This window comes from Hippocampus comes, unplaced genomic scaffold, assembly GCF_001891065.2.
Source record: "Hippocampus comes isolate QL1 unplaced genomic scaffold, H_comes_QL1_v1.1 scaffold56, whole genome shotgun sequence".
Lineage (NCBI taxonomy): Eukaryota > Metazoa > Chordata > Actinopteri > Syngnathiformes > Syngnathidae > Hippocampus > Hippocampus comes.
The window spans coordinates 818,780-840,271 of NW_017842056.1; the positions used below are offsets into that span (position 1 = coordinate 818,780).

The window sequence follows — 21,492 nt, forward strand, 5'->3', positions numbered from 1 at the left end:
ATTCAGAAAAACCTTTTGTTTTCCAAAAATTGGTTAGTTATGTGTTCATTTTTCACATTCATGTCTCTCTATACATCAAACTCTTTCTGTTTTGTTTTGTTTTTTCTCAAAAAATGAGCTGTCCCACCCGTCGTCTGTTGGAAAAAGAATCAAATGTGGCCCTTGAGCCACCAACTGGCTCCCCATAAAAACATCATGCGGTCAAGGTGGGGTAAGGTTAAGAATCTCGATGTGCGGCCACCTTCAGCAGGTATTTGGACAGGTGGGGGTCGGGCAAGCAGGCGGGGATGGCGGTGGGCCCCCTGACGACAGGCCGGGCCAGGTAGACCAGAGCCACGTCGCTGTCCATGGTGAAATCGTGGTAGTGGGGATGAGGCAGAACGCGCTCCACCGGAATGTTTTGCTCGCCGGGATCGCGACGCTGCTTGTCGTAGTCTCCTTCGGGTGCAACACACACAACGCGCAGAGATTGAGTATACAGCAGCTAACCTGTAGCCAACACAGAAGTCAATTATAACTAGCCTGTGCGTAGTGTATCCTAAATATACAGCAGCTAACCTGTGGCTAACATTCTTGTAACAAATTATAGCTGATCTGTGGCTGGTAAATATCCAGAGGTGTCAAATCCAAGTCCAGAAAGTATAAAGCTTTTTACTTTCTGGACATGAATTTGACACCTCCGTAAGTATCCTGGATTTAGCTAAGATAGCTAGCTAGCTAGGCTCTTGTAAATTTCCCACAGTGCATTTCTGGTCGCCATTTTGGTCGAGCCTTGTAGGCGAGTTCTTGTTGGCTGTAATAGTCGGTTGGGAAAGAGCGGAAAAGGTTTCTTTCGACTCCCAAAACTCATTACAAACTGGTGATTTGATGTCCACCCAGAAGAAAAGCGAACAAAAAACACCGCGTGACCTATGGTGACGTGATGAGCGGTCTGCTGGAAGCAGTGCGCGGCCGAGATCACCCAGCGATCCGACACCAGAGTTCCTCCGCAGAATCCATAACCGTCGGCGCGACGGATGAGAACCTGAAGGCAGCACAGGCGGGAAGTAAGTCACATACTCAAACTTAGAAGTCAGTCTCAAGTTTTAACTTGGAAGTATGAAACAAGTCCTAAGTCAGTCTGGCATAAATGAAGGAATCGGAATCGTTATTTGGTTGAAGCAAGTAAAAAACGGAAAGCTTTCCCTCCAGGAAACTGAAAACTTCTCATTTCCGGAAACCAAAAGCTTGCCATTCCTCAAACAGAACTCTTCCCGTCTCAGAAACAGAACACTTCCGCATCCCCAACGGTCCCGAAAACTGGTCTCTTCCCCTCCGGGAAACAAACTCTTTCCATTCCGGGAACGCGACCCCCGCCCATTCGGACACCTGACCTCTTCTCACCCACTAAACGGAACTCTTCAAACCAAATTCCTCCCACGGGGGAAACTGAAGTCTTCCTTTCCTGGAAATGGAAGGCTTTCTATCCGCACCTGCCAGGGACTTCCTCCCAGTCTCTCCAAGGCTCCTCCCACAATGCGAGGATTGAGTGACTCTCCGGTAGGTTGTGAATAGTTGGAGCGGATGCGGCGGCCACTATCCAAGATGTCGTCCGTGTCCACGGTGACGTTGGCGTCGTGCAAGATGGCGTCCATTTCCTCAGTGAAATTGGCGTCATCCAAGAGGAAGTCTGTCTCTGCCGTGAAGTTGGCGTCATCCGAGAGGTTCCAGAGGGCACGACCCCGCTGCAACACTGCCGCCTGCTGGATGCCGCAGGGAAAGGCCACTGAGCGAATGCAAAGACAAACCATACTTTTATTGTGCGCGTGCTTGTGCGCATAAGCACGCTGATGTGTTTCTGTGTCTCTGTGCGTGTGTGCCCATGTGTTGGTCACAGCAAGTGTTGGTCACTGATGTGGGTGGTACCTGTCTTGGAGCAACTGCGTCCATCAGACTCCAACTTGAAGCCGTCAGCACATCCACACTGAACAGCAGTGCCCCCTGGCAGGTCCGTGCAGTACTGCAGACAGCCGCCGTTTCTATAGGAGCACGATGACACCTCTGCAGGGACACAAACATCACACACTTTGACACTTTCAGACAGATACACACGCAGATTTACATATGCGAGCATGCACACACACACACACACACACACACACACACACACACACACACACACACACACACACACACACCGCAATACTAATACTCACACACATACACGTTTATACGCTAGGGATGGGACTCAGTTGCTCGTTATTATCTGCAGGGGAAAATACGCCCTTGTGAAATAGTGTTTTTTTTTCTCAGTTTTGCGATTCACTTTGCATCAATTCAATCAATTGAGTCTCGTTGCCGTGGGGTAAGTACACTTAAAGTTGTTCTATTTTATGATTGCATGTATTCCAATTAAAAGGATGTTAAATAAATGGTACTTTCCCATGGGTCAAGAGACGATGGAACCATGTTCCCTGTCTCCGAAACACACCAAATAAATGAACGCCGGGTGATGGCCGGGTTGACAAGTTTTGCAAAAAAGTTGCTTGGTCAATGCAGACCGGTTACCATCCAAGCCCTTGTCTATTCACAAACATGCACGTACACACACACACACACACAGCAGGCACACACTAGTGTTAATGGAAAGAGTCGAGTAGGCAAGGCGAGCGATCGCCACGGTTACCCAAGTGGCAGGTGCTGCCATGGTATCGGGGCGGGCACAGGCAGAGGAAATCTCCGCGCTCCAACATGCACTTCCCACCATTCACGCAGGGATTGCTGGCGCACGGACTCAAGTCTGCGGAAGCACAACTTCCCGTTTACTGTGGCGGAATCTCATTCCTTCCTGGTCATGTCATCAATTCCTGCTTCGGGATGGACTCACTCGTGTACCGGAACCAGAACTCGAGCTGGGGAGTGACAGCAGACTATAGCAGCATATCATGGCAGTATCCCCGAGAGAGGAAAGCAAGTCTCACCGTCTTCTCCTGCGACTGGAAGATCTCTGCGGCCTCCTCCTGGGAGCAACGTTCCTCGTAGCATTCTCGCTCCAGGTCACCGGGAAACATCTCTTCCAGCAACATGGCATTTGCTCGCCGCCTCCTTGCGGCGGCGGTCGAGCGCAGGATCTCCTCGGCCGAGTGGCGCTGCAGGAACACCACGGCGGCAGACGTTGGCGGTGGGATCGGCGGTAGGATTGGCGTTGGGATCGGCGGCCGGCCGGCGGCGGCCGAGTGAGCCTCGCCTCTGCTCTCCACCAGGGCGGCGCTGAGCAGCAGTAGTGAGATCGTCATGGCGACAGATGTCAACATGTCTGCAAAGAAGTGAGGTCACTTGGCTGGTCGTTAGGTCAGTCGAAAGAAAGGATGGAGCAATATGTAGGATGTTCGAAAAGAAAGAAGAACGGGTGGCTGTCTTGTTGGAAGGAAGGAAGGAAGAAGGATGTTTGCTTGGTTGTGGGAGTGAAATCGAAAATGATGATGAAAACGTCATGACACATCCAGGAAACGAAATCAGGAACATTTGTGCTAATAAATTCAGAACGGCAACAGAAAAAGGCTCCATCCACTCTTGAGCCTCCGCTTAGTCCTTGGTACCTCTAATAATGTCTGGTCCGCAGACCAGATTGTGAGCGCAAACGGTTGTTCGTCTGTGTCTGCCCTGCGATTGTCACGATCTACAATTCCACGAGACGGATTTTCTCTCTCCGTCTACCTAAATCGGTGGTTTAGATTTGGACGCCCGTGCCTCAAGGCCTCTTTTGTCCCGTCTGGAGGGAATCAAGGCTTGGATGGCACTAAACGTATTGAACAATACCAAAGTTTGCCAACCACACGTGAGAACAAGCACCCACGACGTACAAGTGTTGTGTTCAACATCATATTTGTTCGGTCACACATGAAAGGTAAAGCGGTCAGTAAATGTGGCAAACTCTGAGTACCGTATTTCTGTTACAAAACGGTTAAAATGGGTATAAAAATAAATGACAACTGCAGACCTACCTGGAGTATTCGCAGAATGACGGACGTTTATTGACATTCGGTGTTACTTTGGAGCTAAAACGGCAGTTCGGTTAATCGTTAGCGAGAACTCAAACATCGATGTGCGTGGTACGTGATGTCATCAACACGACATATTTTGGAGACAAATCACTTCTTTAAAATGTGTGTGTCAACTTTAACCCGTTTTGATATTTGACAACAATTAAAAATAAAACATCCCAAATGTCATTCTTTCACCCTGAAAGTTGAAAACAAAGCCAACCGAAATACCCCAAATTCAAATCGTGAAACAAAAAAAAAGCCATTTTCCGATGTAAAAGTAGCATCCACAGACACATTTTCGCCTTTGAACTAAGCCGGCTTTATTGCGACACATGAAATGTTTGCTTACACAGGAAGCTGCAACGTTAGAAAAATAAATAAAAGGTAGAATCATCTTTTCACGCTCCACGCATGTAAACATTCACTTTGGATTTGTCACCATCACCGTAGCCACTTCCAGCTTTGCCGTTCGATTCTTTTGAGTACGCGATGAAACGGAACAGCAAGTGACATCACGACAGGGGGTGGAGCTAGACAGCGCGGCGAATCAAGTCGTTTTTTTCGGGCTCCAGGAAGTCATCCAGCAGCGCGTCCGTCACCTTCCGAAGCTCCGCCTCCAGGCCAGACACGACGCTGCAATCCAGTCGACAGGAAGCAACGTCACACTCTGAGTGGTCGCCCGCTCACACGTCCGACTGGTCCCTCGTTATTATTCGAAGATTATTTGACTTTATTTGAGCAGAGAGCTAATTTTCAAACTGTACATAAAGTTACTAGCTAACTTTTTTTTTTTATGCCTTATTTTGTTTTCATTATTTTCGGTGCTGTTAAGTTTTACAGCATTAAATTTTCTTCATTGGTGTTTAGTTGTTGTTGTTTTTAATCACTAAACAATACCAAATCAATGACAATAACTCGTACTTGGGGGGACAAAGGTGGTAACTGCTGTAAAAATGTATCGAGAACCTCTGATCCAGAAGATGTGTTTTGTTGACAGCTTAACTAACTCAATAAGAAAATAATAATAAAGTCGTGTGAGAATAGTGTCACCTGGTTCCGGGCGCGGTGCACAATTCAGTGTAAATTTTGATTTTGGGTTCGGTGCCGCTCGTCCTCAGCGTGGCCACGACGCCGTTCTCCAGCGTGAAGGTGATCATGTGACCACTCCTGCTCATGGGAAGTACCTGAGCCGGGAAACCAGGAAAAAGCTTAGTGGCAGATGGGATGGGAGAAGGAAGGGAAAAAAGGGATGGGGGGGGTGAACAAAGGAAGGAGAGGGAAGGAAACGGGGAGAAAATGGAAAGAGGCAGAAGAAATGAAGGCAAAGAAGGAAAAACCGAAGAAGGAATGAAGGAAGACAAAATGAGAGAAGGAAGGAGGGTGCAAAGGAAGGAGATGGAAGGAAAAGAATGAAAGAAGAGAAGCAGCAGAAGAAAAGGGGAAAGAAAAAGGAGGATGAGGACGGCGAACAAGAAGGATGCAAGAATAGAAGTCAGGAGAAGGAAAGAAAGAGGTGGAGACAAATCAGAAGGAAGGAGGAAGGAAGGAAAAGGGAGGAGAAGAAACAAAAGGAAGAAGAAATATGAAGAATGACGGAAAAGGGAGGTGGAGGAAGCAATGGGGAATGGAAAAGGAAACACGAGAAGGAAGGGAGGAGAAGAAGCAGGATGGAGAAGGAAGACATGGGGTGACGAAGGACAAGAGAAGGAAGCAAAGGAGAGGAGGAAAAATGAAAGACTTCAAGAAGGAGAGGGAGGAAGGAGGGAAAAGAAAGGAGGAGGAGCAGAAGAAGGAAGGAAGGAAGGGTTTGGAGGGAAATGGAAAAAAAAGTAGGCAGAGTTGGGAGACCCGTTACCGAGCGGCTGTCCGCCTGGCTGCTGTCGAATCCCCTGTTGACGTCTCTCACGTGGACGACGCGTATCCCGCCGCAGGTGGCGGGATACGGGCCGCCACCGCCGCCGCCAAAGTCTCTGAGGCGAGCAAAAATGCGGCCAATGGTGACGCCGTCGTTGCAGATGACGTACGATGTCCGCGACATGTGATAGCCGTACCTGCGCAAAGCAAGTTCACAGGTGGGAGCGGCTGCGTCACAGAGGAAAATGTGCGCCCGCTCGGCAAGGATTGCAAATGTGCGTCACTCAAGAGCTTGATGGGGGTCACACAAGAATTCACACGGGAAGTCGTTCTGACACACACGGGAAGCTCGATGTGCAGTTTCTGTGTCCACGCTATGTCCAAATTTGCAGGCTGCGTCTGCCGCCGGCCACGTGACATCACTTCCGGGCGTGACTTTGACTGCAGTCGGCGGGCAAATTCACGGGGCCTTTCACGGCCCTCAGCGAAGGCCGCTTCGGAGCAGTCTGTCGTCGTTGCTCCGCTTTTCTATGCCGCTCGTCCTCGACTGCTGATGCGTTTGTGAGCGCCACGAGCATGCGCCGATGTTCAGGAAAGTCCCCCTCGCCCGCCCCCGCCTGACGCTGGCTATTGATTGACAGATTCTGCATTCCCATTTCCGCTCCCAGCGGACGCACGAGCGGCTGAGCTTAGCTCCAATTAACCGAGGGCGTGTCCAAATTCCTCCCGGTTTATCGAGAGCCAGCCTGGAAATGGCTTCACAGAAAATAAATGTGTCCCCACAGGAAATAGATTTGCGTTGCACACAACGTTGAGGTCTGTTGAACGGGAAGCTGACGTGTCACCTAAGAAATAGGAAGTTGATGTGCGTCGCGCAAAACGCCGATGCGCATCGCTCAGAAAGCGGATGTCCGTCGCCCGGGAAGTGGGCGTGTCAAACAGGAAGTTGATGCGGGTCTACGCGGGAAGCAAACGTGTCCTTACATTTGGTAGATGTTATGCAGCTGCTGCTGGAGGCTGAGCTTCCTGTCACGGAGGTCGGCCGCCATCTCGGCCACCACGACGGCCGTGCTCACGCCGTCCTTCTCGGGAATCCGACTGCCGCACAGGAAACCTGCGTGCGCGCACACGCGTGTCAGGGATCGCGCGGCGCGATGGCGGCAACGTCACGGCGCTGGCATATACCGATGGATTCTTCAAAGGCAAACAAGACGGTCTTTCCCTCTGCTGTGAGCTCCTGAATTCTGTTGCCGATCCACTTGAAGCCGGGAAGCGTTTCCTGTTGACGAGAAAGTGTTGACTTCTTGACTTTCCATCTGTTTGATGTTACTCTTATGTTTTGATATAGCACAGACTTAGTGATGGCAAAACGAAGCTTCATGAAGCACTTTTTGAATCCTCTCGATGGGGCTCTTGGTTTAGTGCAATGGAAATGTGTTGAAATTCCACTGCATCTTTGAACCAAGAGTGCCATCCAGAGGAGTTAAAAATGATCACGAGTGCTTCATGAAGCTTCACTTGTCCATTACGAAGCACAGACCGTTTGAAGACACAGTAGCGCCAGCCTCACCTCGACATGAAATCCTTCCTGCCGGGCCATCGAGTGGAGGATCCTGGAGGAGACGGCGGTGGTGAGCATGTAGACATCCCGCAGGTCGGCACCGTCGCCAGCCGTGCTCTTCCACGACGACAACATCCACCACGCGAGCAAGGCCGCCAGCTCGTTTCCCGAGAACACCTTCCACTCGCCGCCGTCGCTCAGCTCCGCCACCGCCAGACGGTCCGCGTCCGGATCGGTCGCCAGGACCACGGCGGCGTTCTCCCGCTCGGCCAGACGAAAAGACAGCTCCTGGAAATGTGAAGTCGGGAAGAAGAAGAAGAAGAAGAAGAAGAAGAAGTCGAAGAAGAGGAAGCAGAAGATGGCGTCGTACCAGGACAGAGTGTCCCTCTTCGGGGTTGGGAACGCGCACAGTCGGGAACTGAGGGTCAGGGTCTTTCTGCTCGGGGACGGGAATGGGCGGCGATTCAAACCCGAAGGTGGCAAAAGCTCGTTGGATGAAGTCATGAGCAACGCCGTGGAAAGACGAGTGCACGAACTTGAGCTGGCATCTCGAATTGGCCTCCCTGCACACATGCACGCGACACTTGACCATGCCGCCCCCTCACACAGCAACACCATCAGCTGTAAATGATGGCGTTTTCATGATGACACCAAATGAGTCGTTCCCATGGCAACCAGGCGGCTGCAAGTCGGATGTTGTCACGGCAACAGCTGGAAAGCTACCGTTTCCAGTGCCGCAATCAATCTGCCGTGTCCATGGCAACAACACCACGTACGCCATTTACAGAACTACTGTTTCCATGACGACATCAGGCGTAAATGTGCTGTTGCCATGGCTACGACAGTTCAGCTCAACATAGGAGCTTGCCACGTGAATGTGCTGTTACCATGGCAACTCTGCCCAAAAAAATCGTTACTCCACGACAACCCTCTCACCTGTGCCAGCAGAGGCTGGCGACGGCACGCATGAAGGCGGCATCGACGTGCCTCAGCGGGTCGCTCCTCAGCGGGCTGTGCTGCGCCAGCCTAACGTCCCAACAGGCGGCGCTCCAGGGCTCCTGATGCTCCTTCACGCTCGCCATGATGGCGGCGTCGTGCGGCGACGTCACCTGAGCGCCGTTGCGCCAGTACACCTTGTAGCCGTTATCCTCTTTGGGATTGTGAGACGCCGTGACCATCACGCCCGCCGCCGCGCCCAGTTCCTTGACGGCGAAGGGCTGCAAGACACGAGACGGCCTCATGCGCGCAGGCGCTAATCCCGCCGGGAGAAGTGACGTCACGTCTGCTCACCACGTACGGCGTTGGCACGTAGCTGGAGAAGAGATGCACGCTGACCTCTCTGCTCAGCATCACGGCCGCCGTCAGTGACGCCAGCCTGCAAACGTCACGCACGTGTGCTGACACTGCTACGTTAGCACGGCAATTCATGCGGCTGTGCGTGTGTGGTTTCCATGGCAACACATTGCCGCCAACGTAGAATAGAACATGGCGTTTCCTTGGTGGCAAAACTAAATGTGCTGTTTCCACGGTAACCGTCCGCCGCGAACGGATTGCTTCCAAAGCAACATGCAGCAGGAAAATATCCTCCTTCCACGGCAACTTGGCAACATCAGTAAATGTGCCGTTTCCATGGCCACACGTGCAATTGTAACTACGGTGTTACCATGGTGACACACAATGTGAAATGTGATTTCAATAGCAACACGCCACGGGACAACCAACGCTGCAGGAAGATTGCCGTTTCCATGGCAACAACTGTAAATACAATGTTTTGAACGCAACATCTAAAAAAAAAGCAAAGAGCACAGCGGCAAAGATGCTGTTCCTACGGCAACAACAGGAAACAGGACGTTTCCGTGGCAACCCACACTGCAGCTTGACTTACCACTGACTGCTGCAGCCGCTCTCTGGCTGCCCCCTGGTGTCAAAGCCCACCACTACGCCTCTGCGGGCCGCATCTGGAATACACTTGAGCAGGTAGGCGCACAAACCCTGCCACACAGACACAAATATTAAAAAAAAACCAAAAAACAAAAAACAAACACACATACACATAGACATCAACACAACACTGACCTGCGTGGACTGGATGACGGTGAGGTCGTTGATGCGGCTAAACCCTGCACCCATCGGCGCTCTCAGACCGGCGGTGCCAAAAGTCAACGTGGAGCAGAACCGGCGCTGCAGCTCGGACACGCTCGCCGACCCGAGCAAGGCGACCGTCTGCGCCCGAGTCCACTCGTTCTGAAAAACACGCACACCCACACAAATACAGTGTTTACTGCGTGGAATCGCTGTGCTTGGGACCAGCGTGCGGAGTGTGTGCGTGTGTGAGTGTCTTTGTGTGTGCTCATGTTCACTTTGACCCTCTGTGCGTAAACCTGTGTGTGTGAATGTGTGTGTGTGTGTGTGTGTGTGTGTGTGTGTGTGTGTGTGTGTATGTGTGTGTGTTGCACGTTTAGGGTCTCCCCTGCTTTTGTCATTTAAATCAGCTCGAAATGCGGCACTTTGTAACAAGTATGTTGAAAAAATATACGTTTTTATGTTGAAAAAATATATTTAAAGACAAAATGGTACACAGTAGACCTGAATTTAAGTTTCTTTAAGTTCAGGGTTCTTTTTGAGATGTTTTTAAAATATTTTTGTTGAGTTTGAACTACACAGCACTGACCGTGGCACTTTTAAAATCTTGCACACGAGTATTTTTTTTAAAACTAAAACTAATACTGAAACTAACTGAAATAAATAAATAAACTCTAAACAAAATAAAACCGAAACATAATGAAAAATCCAAAATTATTATCACCCTGAGTTGAGCCAAACACAGCCAGTTATCGGATTTAACCAATAATATATCTCAAAAAGTGGATGGTTGAGCTGCACGATTATGTCTTATTGCATTGTTTGCATTTGCCGTTTTGTTTTAACATGACACATTTTAAAATAGACTGTTTAAAAAATTGCGTCTGGGTGTCCTGTGGTCATACTCAGTGTGTGGGTTTAGGGTCTCCCCTGCTTTTGTCATTTAAATCAGCTCGAAATGCGGCACTTTGTAACAAGTATGTTGAAAAAATATACGTTTTTATGTTGAAAAAATATATTTAAAGACAAAATGGTACACAGTAGACCTGAATTTAAGTTTCTTTAAGTTCAGGGTTCTTTTTGAGATGTTTTTAAAATATTTTTGTTGAGTTTGAACTACACAGCACTGACCGTGGCACTTTTAAAATCTTGCACACGAGTATTTTTTTTAAAACTAAAACTAATACTGAAACTAACTGAATTAAATAAATAAACTCTAAACAAAATAAAACCTAAACATAATGAAAAATCCAAATTTATTATCACTCTGAGTTGAGCCAAACGCAGCCAGGTATCGGATTTAACCAATAATATATCTCAAAAAGTTGAGACGATTATGTCATATTGGATTGTGTGCATTTGTTTTAACATGACGCATTTTAAAATAGACTGTTTAAAAAATTGCGTCTGGGTGTCCTGTGGTCATACTCAGTGTGTGGGAGTGTTTGTGTGTGTGCGCGCAACAGTAACCTTGTATGGCTCATGTAAACCATGCGCGTGTTTAACGGTGCGCCTGACATGTCTGTGTGATTTAAGTTCACCGCGGGAGTGGATGTGTGAAGGTGTGGTTCTTGAAAGTGTGTGTGCGGTTCTGTTCGCCAAGCGCGTGCGGGAGTGGTGACCGTGTACGCGTGTTGGGAGTCATATGCGCGTGTGGTGTCAAATGATGTCTAAGTGAGGCGAGCAGCTGACATTTGCACCAAAGGTTATCAGAGTTCATGACCTTTTCCTATGAGGCGAGGAGGTGAAAACCGCTTGAATTGGATTTTCCGGGCACTTTCCAGAAGGTTCGTGAGCTCAGAGGACAAATCCGAAATGTTCCGCAAACAAGCTCTGCGCAGGACACCTTCAGACAGTCCCTTCTTAAGTCGCTATCGCAAACGTTCATTTGTCGTTTGCTTCAGAATTGACGCGCAGGTTTTTAATCAACGTCAATAAAATAATCTGACGTTTTTATTGATCTCGTTCAAGCAAACGGTCCGACTTTACGGTTTTGTCCACAGACGCTTTAGTTTTCGAGGACTGATCACGTGACAGCTTGCTCCTCGCCTTTTTCGTTTTTGTCAACAATCCAGCGCACGTGACTCGCGAAGCTTGTCGGTGAGGTGAAAGGAACGGTCAATCAAAGTGACTGGCAGCACCGCTGTGATTGATGGGCGGGGCGGGGGATGTTTTGAGTTCAAGGCTCACCTTGTCCCAGCGCATCCAGCGGCGCAGCGCCTCGTCCACCTTCTCATCCCCGCTGCTCGGCGGCCTCTGCTCGGCCTCCGCGGCTCCGCCGTCCCGCTCAGCGTCGCCCATGCCGACCCGAGACTGGCGAGCTCAGTGCCATCGTGACGACGTTACCCTGCTATTGCTAAAGCTATTGCTAAGTCTGATGCGAAACCGATCAGCGGCGTCATCGAAAAAAACGAAACAAAAAAAAAAAAAAGTTGGACAGTCAAGTCCTTGCAAGTCAGCGCCGCTTCCGGCCATCTTTCAAAATAAAATGCCTGGCCTTCACAGTAAGAGGAAAAAACAAATACGTTTGGCATTGTTTTAATAATGTCAAAATGTCAGGAAATGCCTGCAGTTTTAAATGTAAAGTAATGGTAACGTCAGTCTCACAGTACAGAGGTCATGGGTTCGATTCCCGCTCTGGCCCTGGAGTTTGCATGTTCTCCCTGTGCCTGCGTGGATTTTTCTCCATGTACTGTACTCTGATTTCCACCCACATTCCAAAAACATGCTTTGTAGGGTAACTGAACACTGTAAATTGTCCCGATGTGTGACTGTGAGTTTGAATGGTTGTTGGTCCATGTGTGCCCTGAAATTGGCTGGCAACCGGTTCAGGGCGTGCCCCCTGCCTAGTGCGATGGATGGATAATGGGTACTGGCGGTTCGACGCGGTTTTACCAAGGGTGGCGAGGGGGTGGCAGGAGGTTCAGTTGGGAGCACGGAGGTTATACCCCCCAGAGTGGACGAGCCAGCCAAAGTCGTCATGAGTCGACTAATTGGATTAAAGTGCTATTAAAGTATTCATAGTTGCCATCTACAGTCGGGGCGGCGGGGGTCATGGCCACGTCGTGTCCTCCGCACGCCGAGGAAAGGTGGGACGAAAGAGGGATGAGCGAAAGCAAAGAAAAGCTATTTCAGGGGGCACTCAGCAATTATACGATGGTATGACTTTTCCTACTGCTCAAGTTAGATTTTGTATCGAGACAACAGTAATTTACACAAGAATGTTTTCGTATTTTGTGCATGGATTATTACAACTTTTATTGGGATGTAATGTCCTCCAGTTCTGGAATGACCCATATAGAAATTATGTATCAAAAAAGCCAGTAGGATGTAAATAGCTGCAGTTTTGCTGTTTTTTTTTGGAGCAACAGTATTTATGAAAGGGAAACTATTTATTTTGCGAATGTTCTTTTGCATGACATTTGAAATAAAGACTCCATCCTTCAAAATATATCCTTTAATTAGCTTGATTTGAAGATACACTCTGCTTCGCCGACACCCGTCTTTTATTGCTGATTCAATTGCACGACGACAACAAAAGAAGACAATCGCGCTAGACAGAAAACACGCCTCTACGGTTAGGTTACAAAGTGTGCGTTTTTTTTTTTTCAACAGTAAAGCTGATTCAAATATCGACATGTTGGAAATTCAGACAGCGTTAACCTGATCACTGAGGGAAGAGCGCATTCATTCAGAAGCTGGCAATCAATGAAATTAGTCAAGCATACTAGCATCGGTTGTGAATGTCGGAATAATTACATATTTTAACGGTTTCGCGATCATACATTCGCGTATTAATCATGGTGAATTGATTATGCTCTTAATAAAGACATGCTCATACTGAAAATAAAGAATGCTTTGTGCACTGTGTGACAGTTAGGGGACACAACCACCTTTCCGAGAATGTGGTTGGAAAGAGATAAGGTCATAAGACAAAACAAGAGCAAGGTCGGGCGCGGATGGCGCTGTCAACACCAGCTGCAGCTTACTTGGTGTTTTTCTGACGATCGCACACATGTGCGTCATTTTCACTCACATACACACACATAGTCAAACACGTTCAGTGTGCGTCTTCGACAGCCCTCACTCCTTAGATTGGACACACCCATCTATTAGATTTCCCAATGAGGAATAAATGAGTGGGCGAGCGGGGAGATCCTTGGGTGACGTGCAGAGAACTGAAACCTAATGCTTCTCCTCGTTCACACCCCCACCACCCTCGAGTTATTTGGTAGCAGAATTGAGTGTCTCCTCTCCTCATTGCGTCTTTATTATGAATGTCTCATTGATGACTGACAGTAAATGAGGAATTTTGTCTGTCTACATGTGTTGCTCCACCCTGTTTTCTGATATCCAGTGCTGAAATGTTTCTAACACGGCAACTATCAATGGCATTCGTTGGCGTGTCTGTGCCGTTTTCCATTGTGCCAAAGCGTTACGCGAGTGTTTGTTCCTCGAGCAAAAGCGCTGGATTGTTTTTGACACAAAATGTGTAATCCTCAATTTGGAGTGACAGGAAACAGAACAAAGGAATAGGTTCTCGAGTTGCCAAGCTGCTGCTTCATGTGAAGTGAGTGGCGTTTGCTGCCACATCGCGGCGCTTGTATCTCAAGTCTGCGCTCTCAAGTCAAAGCATTTTTTTAAAAATTTTGATCGGGGCGGAGCAGATATTTGGGATTGAATTCTCATTGCCGAGTGACTGGTTGATACATTTGATGGCATATCAATAAAACTCAGCAGGAATCTGACCACACAAAAAGAAGCCGTCGCTAGGGTATCATGAACAAGCGGAATGTAGATCACACTTCAATATTTCATGTCACAGCCCGGCTTTCATTCTTACGGCCTTCATTTTTGGCACTGTGCATTAAAAAAAAAAAAAAAAAAAAAAAAAAAGAAAAAGCTGCGGTTCCTAACAGTGTATCCAAATGAGCTTTTGTGTAAATATTTGACAAGACAAACATGCTGGCTGATTATGCAATACATTTTTCAAGCTATGCCTGCCCTACTATGTTGCTTACATCGGTAAAATAAGTCCTCCATTGGGTGGCAATTTATCAAATAAAATAGATATCTCTGTTCATTTCAGGATAACGTCAGCGAGGCCTCCCCATTAATACCTGAAGACAAAAATACAGCATGATTGTACACGCGCAAGATCAAACCAGCCACTCGCTGCCGTAAAGCGTGCGCGGAAACACCCGGTACCTGTAATAATTGGGCTTGAAGGGTCCGTTCTTGTTGAGGCCCATGTACTTGGCCTGCTCGTCAGAGAGCTCCGTGAGGTGAGCGTCAAAGTTGGGAAGATGCAAACTGGCCACGTACTCGTCTGCAAAGGGGGGGAAAAAAGGGAACGTCATCGCAGCGCCCAAGCGTTCAATCCAATTTCACTGGATTGGCTCAGAAATATGATTTCTCCACACCGCTAACTCGACCTTCTCCAAGCCCAAATCCAATCATGTTGGGACATTGTGCTTTTTTTTTGGAACATGTTGCAGCTAAACTATTCAAAGTGAAGGATTATTGGCGGAAACCAACCAGCTTGAACGTGACATATCTTTGTCTTTGTAGGCAGAACATGATTTGCAAATCCTGTTTTGATTTATGTTTAACACGACGACTTCATTCGATTTGGGTTCTTGATTTCCACCTATGGTGTGGGCGGTGGGGTGTTCATTGCAGATATTTTTTTGGGTGACGTTTTTGTTTGGGGGGGCCGTGCCATGAGATACTTCTGCATGGCATGAGTGACCACTTTCAGTACGTGCGTGCGTCGCCGTGGTTTTGCTTTGTCGGGCGGAGGAAACACATGCGCGTGTTTACCCATTTTCTTTGGCAGGAGATACACGTCCTGCTTGTAACGTCCCTCCGGGGCATTGAACAACTCAATTAAGGCCAGAGCCTGCAGCCAAGCAATCACACAAGAGACAGTGGGAGAGAGCCGTCAGTCACAAACATTGCCATGAACAACTTGTGTTGTGTGCGTAGACCCTGACATGACATGGGGGAAAACATCAACAACAGAGCTCGAGAGTGAAGCCAGGCGTATGCATGGGTTGGCATTTTTTTGTTTTTGTTTGTTTCAACTTGTACTCGATTATTGGCTGGAAAATCGCTCACGCGTCTCGTATTAGACTTTAGCTTTGGCGCCATCTGGTGGTGAACATCTATTTTTAAACGAAGGGAAGGAACTCTGAGTCAGGCCCCCCAGCTTTTTCGAATGCTTTGCCACCACCTCTTGGCATCCATGGATCATTACGATACAAAGCATTTTGTATGAGCATGGCTAATGCTCCAAACATTCCCTTCTCTACTGGGCTCACAAAATACTGAGGCCACAAAATATTCCTAGGAAGCTACGAAACGCGTACAAGCAAAATACTAATTTGTGAGCTTCACATCATTCCGATGAACGACTTCAAGTTCGAGCGAATAGAGCGCATCTTAAAATGATGTCATCGATCGAAATGGTGATCAGACGAGGTGCGCCTCATTTGCTTCTCCAAATGTCCAGCAATTAGATCAGTCGTATCAATTGGTATTTTCTGTGCACATCTGACGAATTTAGTGGCTGGAATTTGGTGTTTCGTGGCCATAAATGACAATTTTGCCTGCACTCTTATATTGACAGTCGAGTCACCAATTCAATTTCCATGTCATGTGCGGGGCTCCGTCGTGGTGATTGAAGGCAGAGCGGGCGCACAAGAACCGACCTGAGTGGTCGCCGTGATGGACAACACGAAAGTGGGCACCGTGGAGCAGCTCAGGTTCAGCAGGCGACCCTGAGAGAGAAGGCAAACAAACCAAGATGGACGCCGACTACGAGCGCCAACATTCCAAAGCGATCTCGCCAACGATCCGTCACCTCGGCCAGAAGCACAACCCTCTTGCCGTCGGGCCAGATGATGTGGTCCACCTGCGAGCGGACCCTCTCCCAGGTCAGCTCGTGGCTGCGTAGACTGGCCTGCGTGACGAAGATCAGACACAATCGGAGAGTCGGCGAGGTTTAGGGGGGGTCGGGGGAGGGGGGGGTCGTCAACACGCAATGGTTACCACGTCAATCTCCGTGTTGGAGTGGCCCATGTTGCACACCACGCAGCCGTTCTTCATGCGATCCAGTTGCTCTCTGGTGACGACGTTCTTGTTGCCTTCGGGAGCAAAAAGACTCTAGAAACTCACAACGGAAACACAATGGAGCCAATAGCTTGGAGGGCCAAGTGCCTTCATTGAATGCCTCCGTCCCATTTTTTTTTTTTTTGTTAATTTAGGTTCGTTAAAGTAACCTTGGTGAGGGGTCTATTGTTTGACTTGATAAACTACGCCCCCTGAAAAGATGCGAATGTTAAAGGAAAACTACTAAAAATTGATCAGGTTGAAATAAAACCAACATGTTTTACAGCTTGAACTCCAGCTACCCAAGAAATTGTGTACAGGTTAAAATAAAACTACAGAGAAATTTTGTCCAAGTCCGATTTCAAGTGTGTGTGTGTGTGTGTGTGTGTGTGTGTGTGTGTGTGTGTGTGTGTTTCTCTGCCATCTTACCAGTGCAAGTGATGACCACGTCCATCTGCCGGATGACCTCGCCCAGTTTGACCACTCGGAAGCCGTCCATGCTGATTGGGTGTGATCACACAAATATTGTCAACACCTTGAAAAAAAATCCCAACAATTCCAGGATATATTAGCGGCTTCCACTAACAACATGGCTTCGAACAGAGATGAACTAGTTTACAAAAGAATTGGCAACATTCTCAACTCAACTCAATTCAACTCAAGTGTGTTTCTGGAGCACTTGAAAACAACCACCGCTGTCGATAAAGTGCTGTACGTGGAACAAAAACAATTCATACAACAACAAACAATAAAACCATAAATTAAAAACCAAGATAGTAGAAAGCCAAAAATGATTTTTAAGACGAGTTTGAAAGATGGTCAGCGAGGGGGCTTGGCGAACGTTCATTCCGAAGAAAGGAAACGGCAATAGAAAAGGCTTCATCCCCTTGGAGCTTAGTCCTCGGTACCTCTCGTCGTGTCCGCAGACCTGAGGGACCGGGCAGGTGTGTCGGGTCGGAAGAGCTCAGAGGGGTAAAGTGGGGCGAGGCCATTTCCAGATTTGAAAACAAATCAGAGGATCTTCAAAAGAACTCTATAGGGATGCCAGTGAAGGGAGTGATGTGCTCTCTCTAACGAGTAGCAGCCAAGAGGCGAGCAGCAGCATTCTGGACCAACTGGAGACGCTTCATGGAGGATTGGCTGACTCCAAAGTAAAGTGCGTTACGGCAATCCAGCCGAGATGTGACGATGGCAAATTAGCAACTTTTCCGACCCCTCCAGCAACTACCCCCCCCCCGCCCCCCAAAAAAAAAACTAGCAACATGAATCGACATGAAAAAAAAATCTGAAGAGACTCACCACGCCTGCAGGGCGCAGATCGGGTCAATCTCAGTGATGCACACGATGGCTCCAAGCGCTTTCAGAGCCGTGCAGCAGCCTTTGCCCACCTACGCCACATACAGGCGCCATCTCAGTCCATTTGATATGCCGGAAAACTTTTCGATGACGGGTTTGCTTTCGGCGCTATTTGCTGACCATCTTGATCCGTCTCTCAAGAATGGATGTGGTCGTGAGTTCGGGACTCTCATCTGGATCTAAGTTGTGCTTTGCCACGTTCTTATGGCATCGATGGGGAATTACAAATCTTATCAGGGCCTGACAGTTACTTCTATTCATTCGTTCATTCATTCATTTTCCGACCTGCTAATCCTCACAAGGGTCGCGGGGGGTGCTGCAGCCTATCCCAGCCGTCTTTAGGCAGTAGGCGGGGGACACCCTGAACTGCTTGCCAGCCAATCGCAGTCAATTACTTCTAGATTTTTGTAATAGTGCTGGGTGTTTCCTGTTCGCTCTCCTAAAGTCTTTTTTTTTGTATCAGTTGAAAGCCATAATCCTTCCACTGAACAAACATAATGACTTTCTATCATGTTCTCATTAATGAAGATGCACCTGTAAAACACACGTTACGGGAGCATTTCAATCAATTCCGAACGATAAATCACCTCTCCGTAGCCGCACACCACCACTTGTTTGCCACCAAACATGATGTCCGTGGTCCTCTTCAAGCTGCCCCCCGCCCAAAAAAAAAAAACAGAGTGAATTTTGGTGTCTTTGTTCGAAGGACGGATGTTGCACTCACGCTCACCCGTCCAGGATGGATTCGCGGCAGCAGTAGAGGTTGTCGAACTTCTGCTTGGTGACCGAGTCGTTGACGTTCATCGCCGGGACGCACAGCTTGCCGGCTTTGGACAGCTGGTACAATCTGCAACGTGGCCGCACGGTCAAAACTCGACCGGGGGTGGTTCAAAACTCTTGTCACCACCCTGGGACCCGCATCGTCCTATTGTTGCAAAGTCACAACTATGCATTTTTTAGCCCCCACGCCCTTGAATATAAATGTACGGGATGTTACCTTTTTAAATAAAGTTTCCAATAAGTTTGTCCGCTAGCCAAAGGCTGAGCTGCACCGCATTTCTATTTCCCCAATATTTTTGTCATGACGCCATTCTATTTGTCTCCAACAGGTGGCAACGGAGGGCCTTCTCCTCCAGATTCGCACCTGTTTTTCCAAAGTGCCCCGTTAAGTGTTTTTGTTCATATACTGTCTTTTGTTCAGCACACTGCCTACCATCACCCTTAACTCTGTGTCACTGAAAGCTAATCATGCCAGAAATGTTCATGCAATTATTGACTCAGACCTGAATTTTAACAACCACTTTAAAGCTATGATTCAATGTGCCCATTGTCATGGCAACAACCGAGCTCGCATTCAGGGTTTGCTGTCTCAACAAGACACAGAAAAACGTGTTCATGCTTTTATTTTCAGGAGACGACCGTGTATCGATGTCTTCACAGGGCTCCAAAATGTATTTATTATTTTTTTTAAATCAATCAGGCAGCTGTAGCTCATCCAAAATGCTGCCGCCAGAGTCTTACCAAAATCCAGGAAACTGGACCACATCACACCTGTCCTCGAATCACAACACTGGCTTCCCGTGAGTCAAAGAACAGATTTTAAAATCTTGCTGTCGGTCTTTAAATGGTCTTGGACCAAAGCACAGGCAAAGTGTACTTGTATTCGACAAAGGCAGCCAGGCCCCTCAGGGCACCTGGAACAGGTCTCTTGTGCGTTCCCAGAACCAGAAGCAAACAAAACCAAGCAGCATTTCGTTACTGTGCTCCTCACCTGCGGAACAAACTCCCGGGAAAAAAAATTGAAGCTATCCTTTATTTGCATTGCTGGCTTCAAATTGCTCTAGACTGAAGCTAATTATTTGAGAAGATTTAATTGTGATTTTCGCAAAGGTTATGTTCACTTTTGTGCCGTTCTGTGACTCTTCCACTCTCTCGATTGCCATTGCAGACCGTTCGCGATACTCAAGGGTCTCACCGATGAACTCCGGTGACGCTCTCCTCAACGATGCCTCGCACTTTCTTGAACACGTTGGGGTATTTCTTGTAAACCCAGTGTGTCAAGTCTCCGCCGTCGTCCAAAATCTAGAAAAGAGGTTGATGAGATCGTAAGGTGTCCTCGCCGCACCGAAGCCGCAGCCCACTGTACCATATTGGCCTGCCAGCCCTCCGTGTTGACACAGCGGTCGATGCACCACCAGAAGTCGTCCTCGGTCTCGCCCTTCCAGGCAAACACGGGCACTCCTGCGGGAGGCGACAGGCGCGGAGGATCAAGACCGATGGCCACAAAACGTTGTCACACTTTGGGAAGTCCACCAAAAATCTGGTGTGGACTTTGCATATGCTCTCCCTGCTCTTGCTCACATGGGATTTTTTTTTTTTCCTCCTTCATTCCAAAAACTTCTTGGCTGCCCGTGAGTGGGAATGTTTGCCTTTAAGTGACACACCAATCCATTGTTTGTCTATCTGTGCCCCGACACTGGTTAGCGACCAATCGCCAGTTAGCATGTATGTGCTCTGATATTAGCTAGCAAAGCGTCTATTTTTTGAGTGACCCCACCAATTTTTTTCCCTTAGGGTTAGACTAAAACGAATCACGTTCATAAATACATCAATAAAGAAAGATGTAGAGGTTAAACTAAACATACAACAAAAAGAACGTGCACAGGTTAAAATAAAACCAGCATAAAAAAAACAAACTCGTACAGGTTAAAACTACAACTATCAAATGTGCAAAATAAAACTGAAAAACAATCATGAGGTCAAAACAAAAGTACCACAGAAAGCAAAGTGGTGTCGGTTAAACTAAAACGACCAAATTAAAATTAACCGAGCAACAGCTGTTTTGCAGCTTAAAATAAAACCATCCCCCACCGCCTCCAAAAACGTTGCGCAGGTAAGAATAAAACTACCAAGACATTTTGTGCAGTTCAAATAAAACTCACCCAAAAGATGTACCGGTACATGTTAAAATGAAATGATGGAAGGAAATTGTTTTGTAGATAAAAATAAAAGCAATCCAATTCATCACGTTCAAACAAAACTATCAAATACAGGCTGTACCGGTTTGAATATAAAACTACTCCCACAGGTTAAAATAAAACTAACAAAAAAGTCACACGGGTGAAATTAAAGGCGCAAAGCAAGACCAGCTGGTCAGGCGAACATTGAACTTCCCAAAAAGTTGCACACAGAGAGAAAAAAAGAAAAAAAAACCTGCACAGAAGAAAATAAAACTACCAGGAATACAAAACAGTTGTTGATGTTCCATTTCACGCGGTTGTCAAATGAATGAAAAAGTAAACGTGGACCTCTTGCTCGGTGGCGTCTCACCTGTCTCGGCCAGAGCGGCGGCCACCTCGTTCTGGGTGGAGTAGATGTTGCAGGCGGTCCAGCGACACTGAGCCCCCAGAGCCACCAGAGTCTCGATCAGCACCTGACAGGCAATCGAGACGGACACATTGACGAGCGCGCAAGCAAAAAAAAAAAAAAAAAAAAGGGGGG

General features: G+C 47.8%; 3 protein-coding genes across 3 annotated transcripts in view; all 3 read right to left on the minus strand.

The window, feature by feature from the left end:
• The window catches only part of LOC109510358 (coagulation factor X), a 5,220-nt gene extending 998 nt beyond the window's left edge, over nt 1–4,222 (minus strand). The window contains exons 1-8 of the mRNA XM_019860606.1: nt 3,984–4,222; nt 2,961–3,295; nt 2,867–2,891; nt 2,666–2,779; nt 1,906–2,040; nt 1,473–1,765; nt 910–1,024; nt 236–438 (exon numbers count right to left, since the gene is read on the minus strand). Coding sequence (XP_019716165.1) covers nt 236–438; nt 910–1,024; nt 1,473–1,765; nt 1,906–2,040; nt 2,666–2,779; nt 2,867–2,891; nt 2,961–3,295; nt 3,984–4,020 — 1,257 coding nt within the window. The 5' untranslated portion in view covers nt 4,021–4,222. The remainder of the gene's footprint in view (nt 1–235; nt 439–909; nt 1,025–1,472; nt 1,766–1,905; nt 2,041–2,665; nt 2,780–2,866; nt 2,892–2,960; nt 3,296–3,983) is intronic.
• Nucleotides 4,223–4,320: 98 nt separating this feature from the next.
• pgm2l1 (phosphoglucomutase 2-like 1) lies at nt 4,321–11,970 on the minus strand. The gene is made up of 12 exons (XM_019860712.1): nt 11,713–11,970; nt 9,517–9,684; nt 9,326–9,432; nt 8,731–8,815; nt 8,377–8,657; nt 7,811–8,003; nt 7,450–7,728; nt 7,065–7,158; nt 6,864–6,993; nt 5,881–6,076; nt 5,076–5,209; nt 4,321–4,658 (listed from the first exon to the last, which is right to left on the minus strand). The coding sequence occupies exons 1-12, from the start codon at nt 11,821–11,823 to the stop codon at nt 4,556–4,558; spliced, it is 1,881 nt and encodes a 626-aa protein (XP_019716271.1). The 5' UTR covers nt 11,824–11,970; the 3' UTR covers nt 4,321–4,555.
• Nucleotides 11,971–13,868: 1,898 nt separating this feature from the next.
• ahcyl1 (adenosylhomocysteinase-like 1) overlaps nt 13,869–21,492 on the minus strand; it is a 9,647-nt gene continuing 2,023 nt past the window's right edge. The window contains exons 2-14 of the mRNA XM_019860740.1: nt 21,322–21,424; nt 20,138–20,232; nt 19,967–20,073; nt 18,722–18,838; nt 18,579–18,642; nt 17,935–18,023; nt 17,065–17,135; nt 16,576–16,670; nt 16,388–16,486; nt 16,236–16,304; nt 15,346–15,424; nt 14,731–14,851; nt 13,869–14,642 (exon numbers count right to left, since the gene is read on the minus strand). Of these exons, the coding sequence (XP_019716299.1) occupies nt 14,636–14,642; nt 14,731–14,851; nt 15,346–15,424; nt 16,236–16,304; nt 16,388–16,486; nt 16,576–16,670; nt 17,065–17,135; nt 17,935–18,023; nt 18,579–18,642; nt 18,722–18,838; nt 19,967–20,073; nt 20,138–20,232; nt 21,322–21,424 (1,116 nt within the window). The 3' untranslated portion in view covers nt 13,869–14,635. The remainder of the gene's footprint in view (nt 14,643–14,730; nt 14,852–15,345; nt 15,425–16,235; nt 16,305–16,387; nt 16,487–16,575; nt 16,671–17,064; nt 17,136–17,934; nt 18,024–18,578; nt 18,643–18,721; nt 18,839–19,966; nt 20,074–20,137; nt 20,233–21,321; nt 21,425–21,492) is intronic.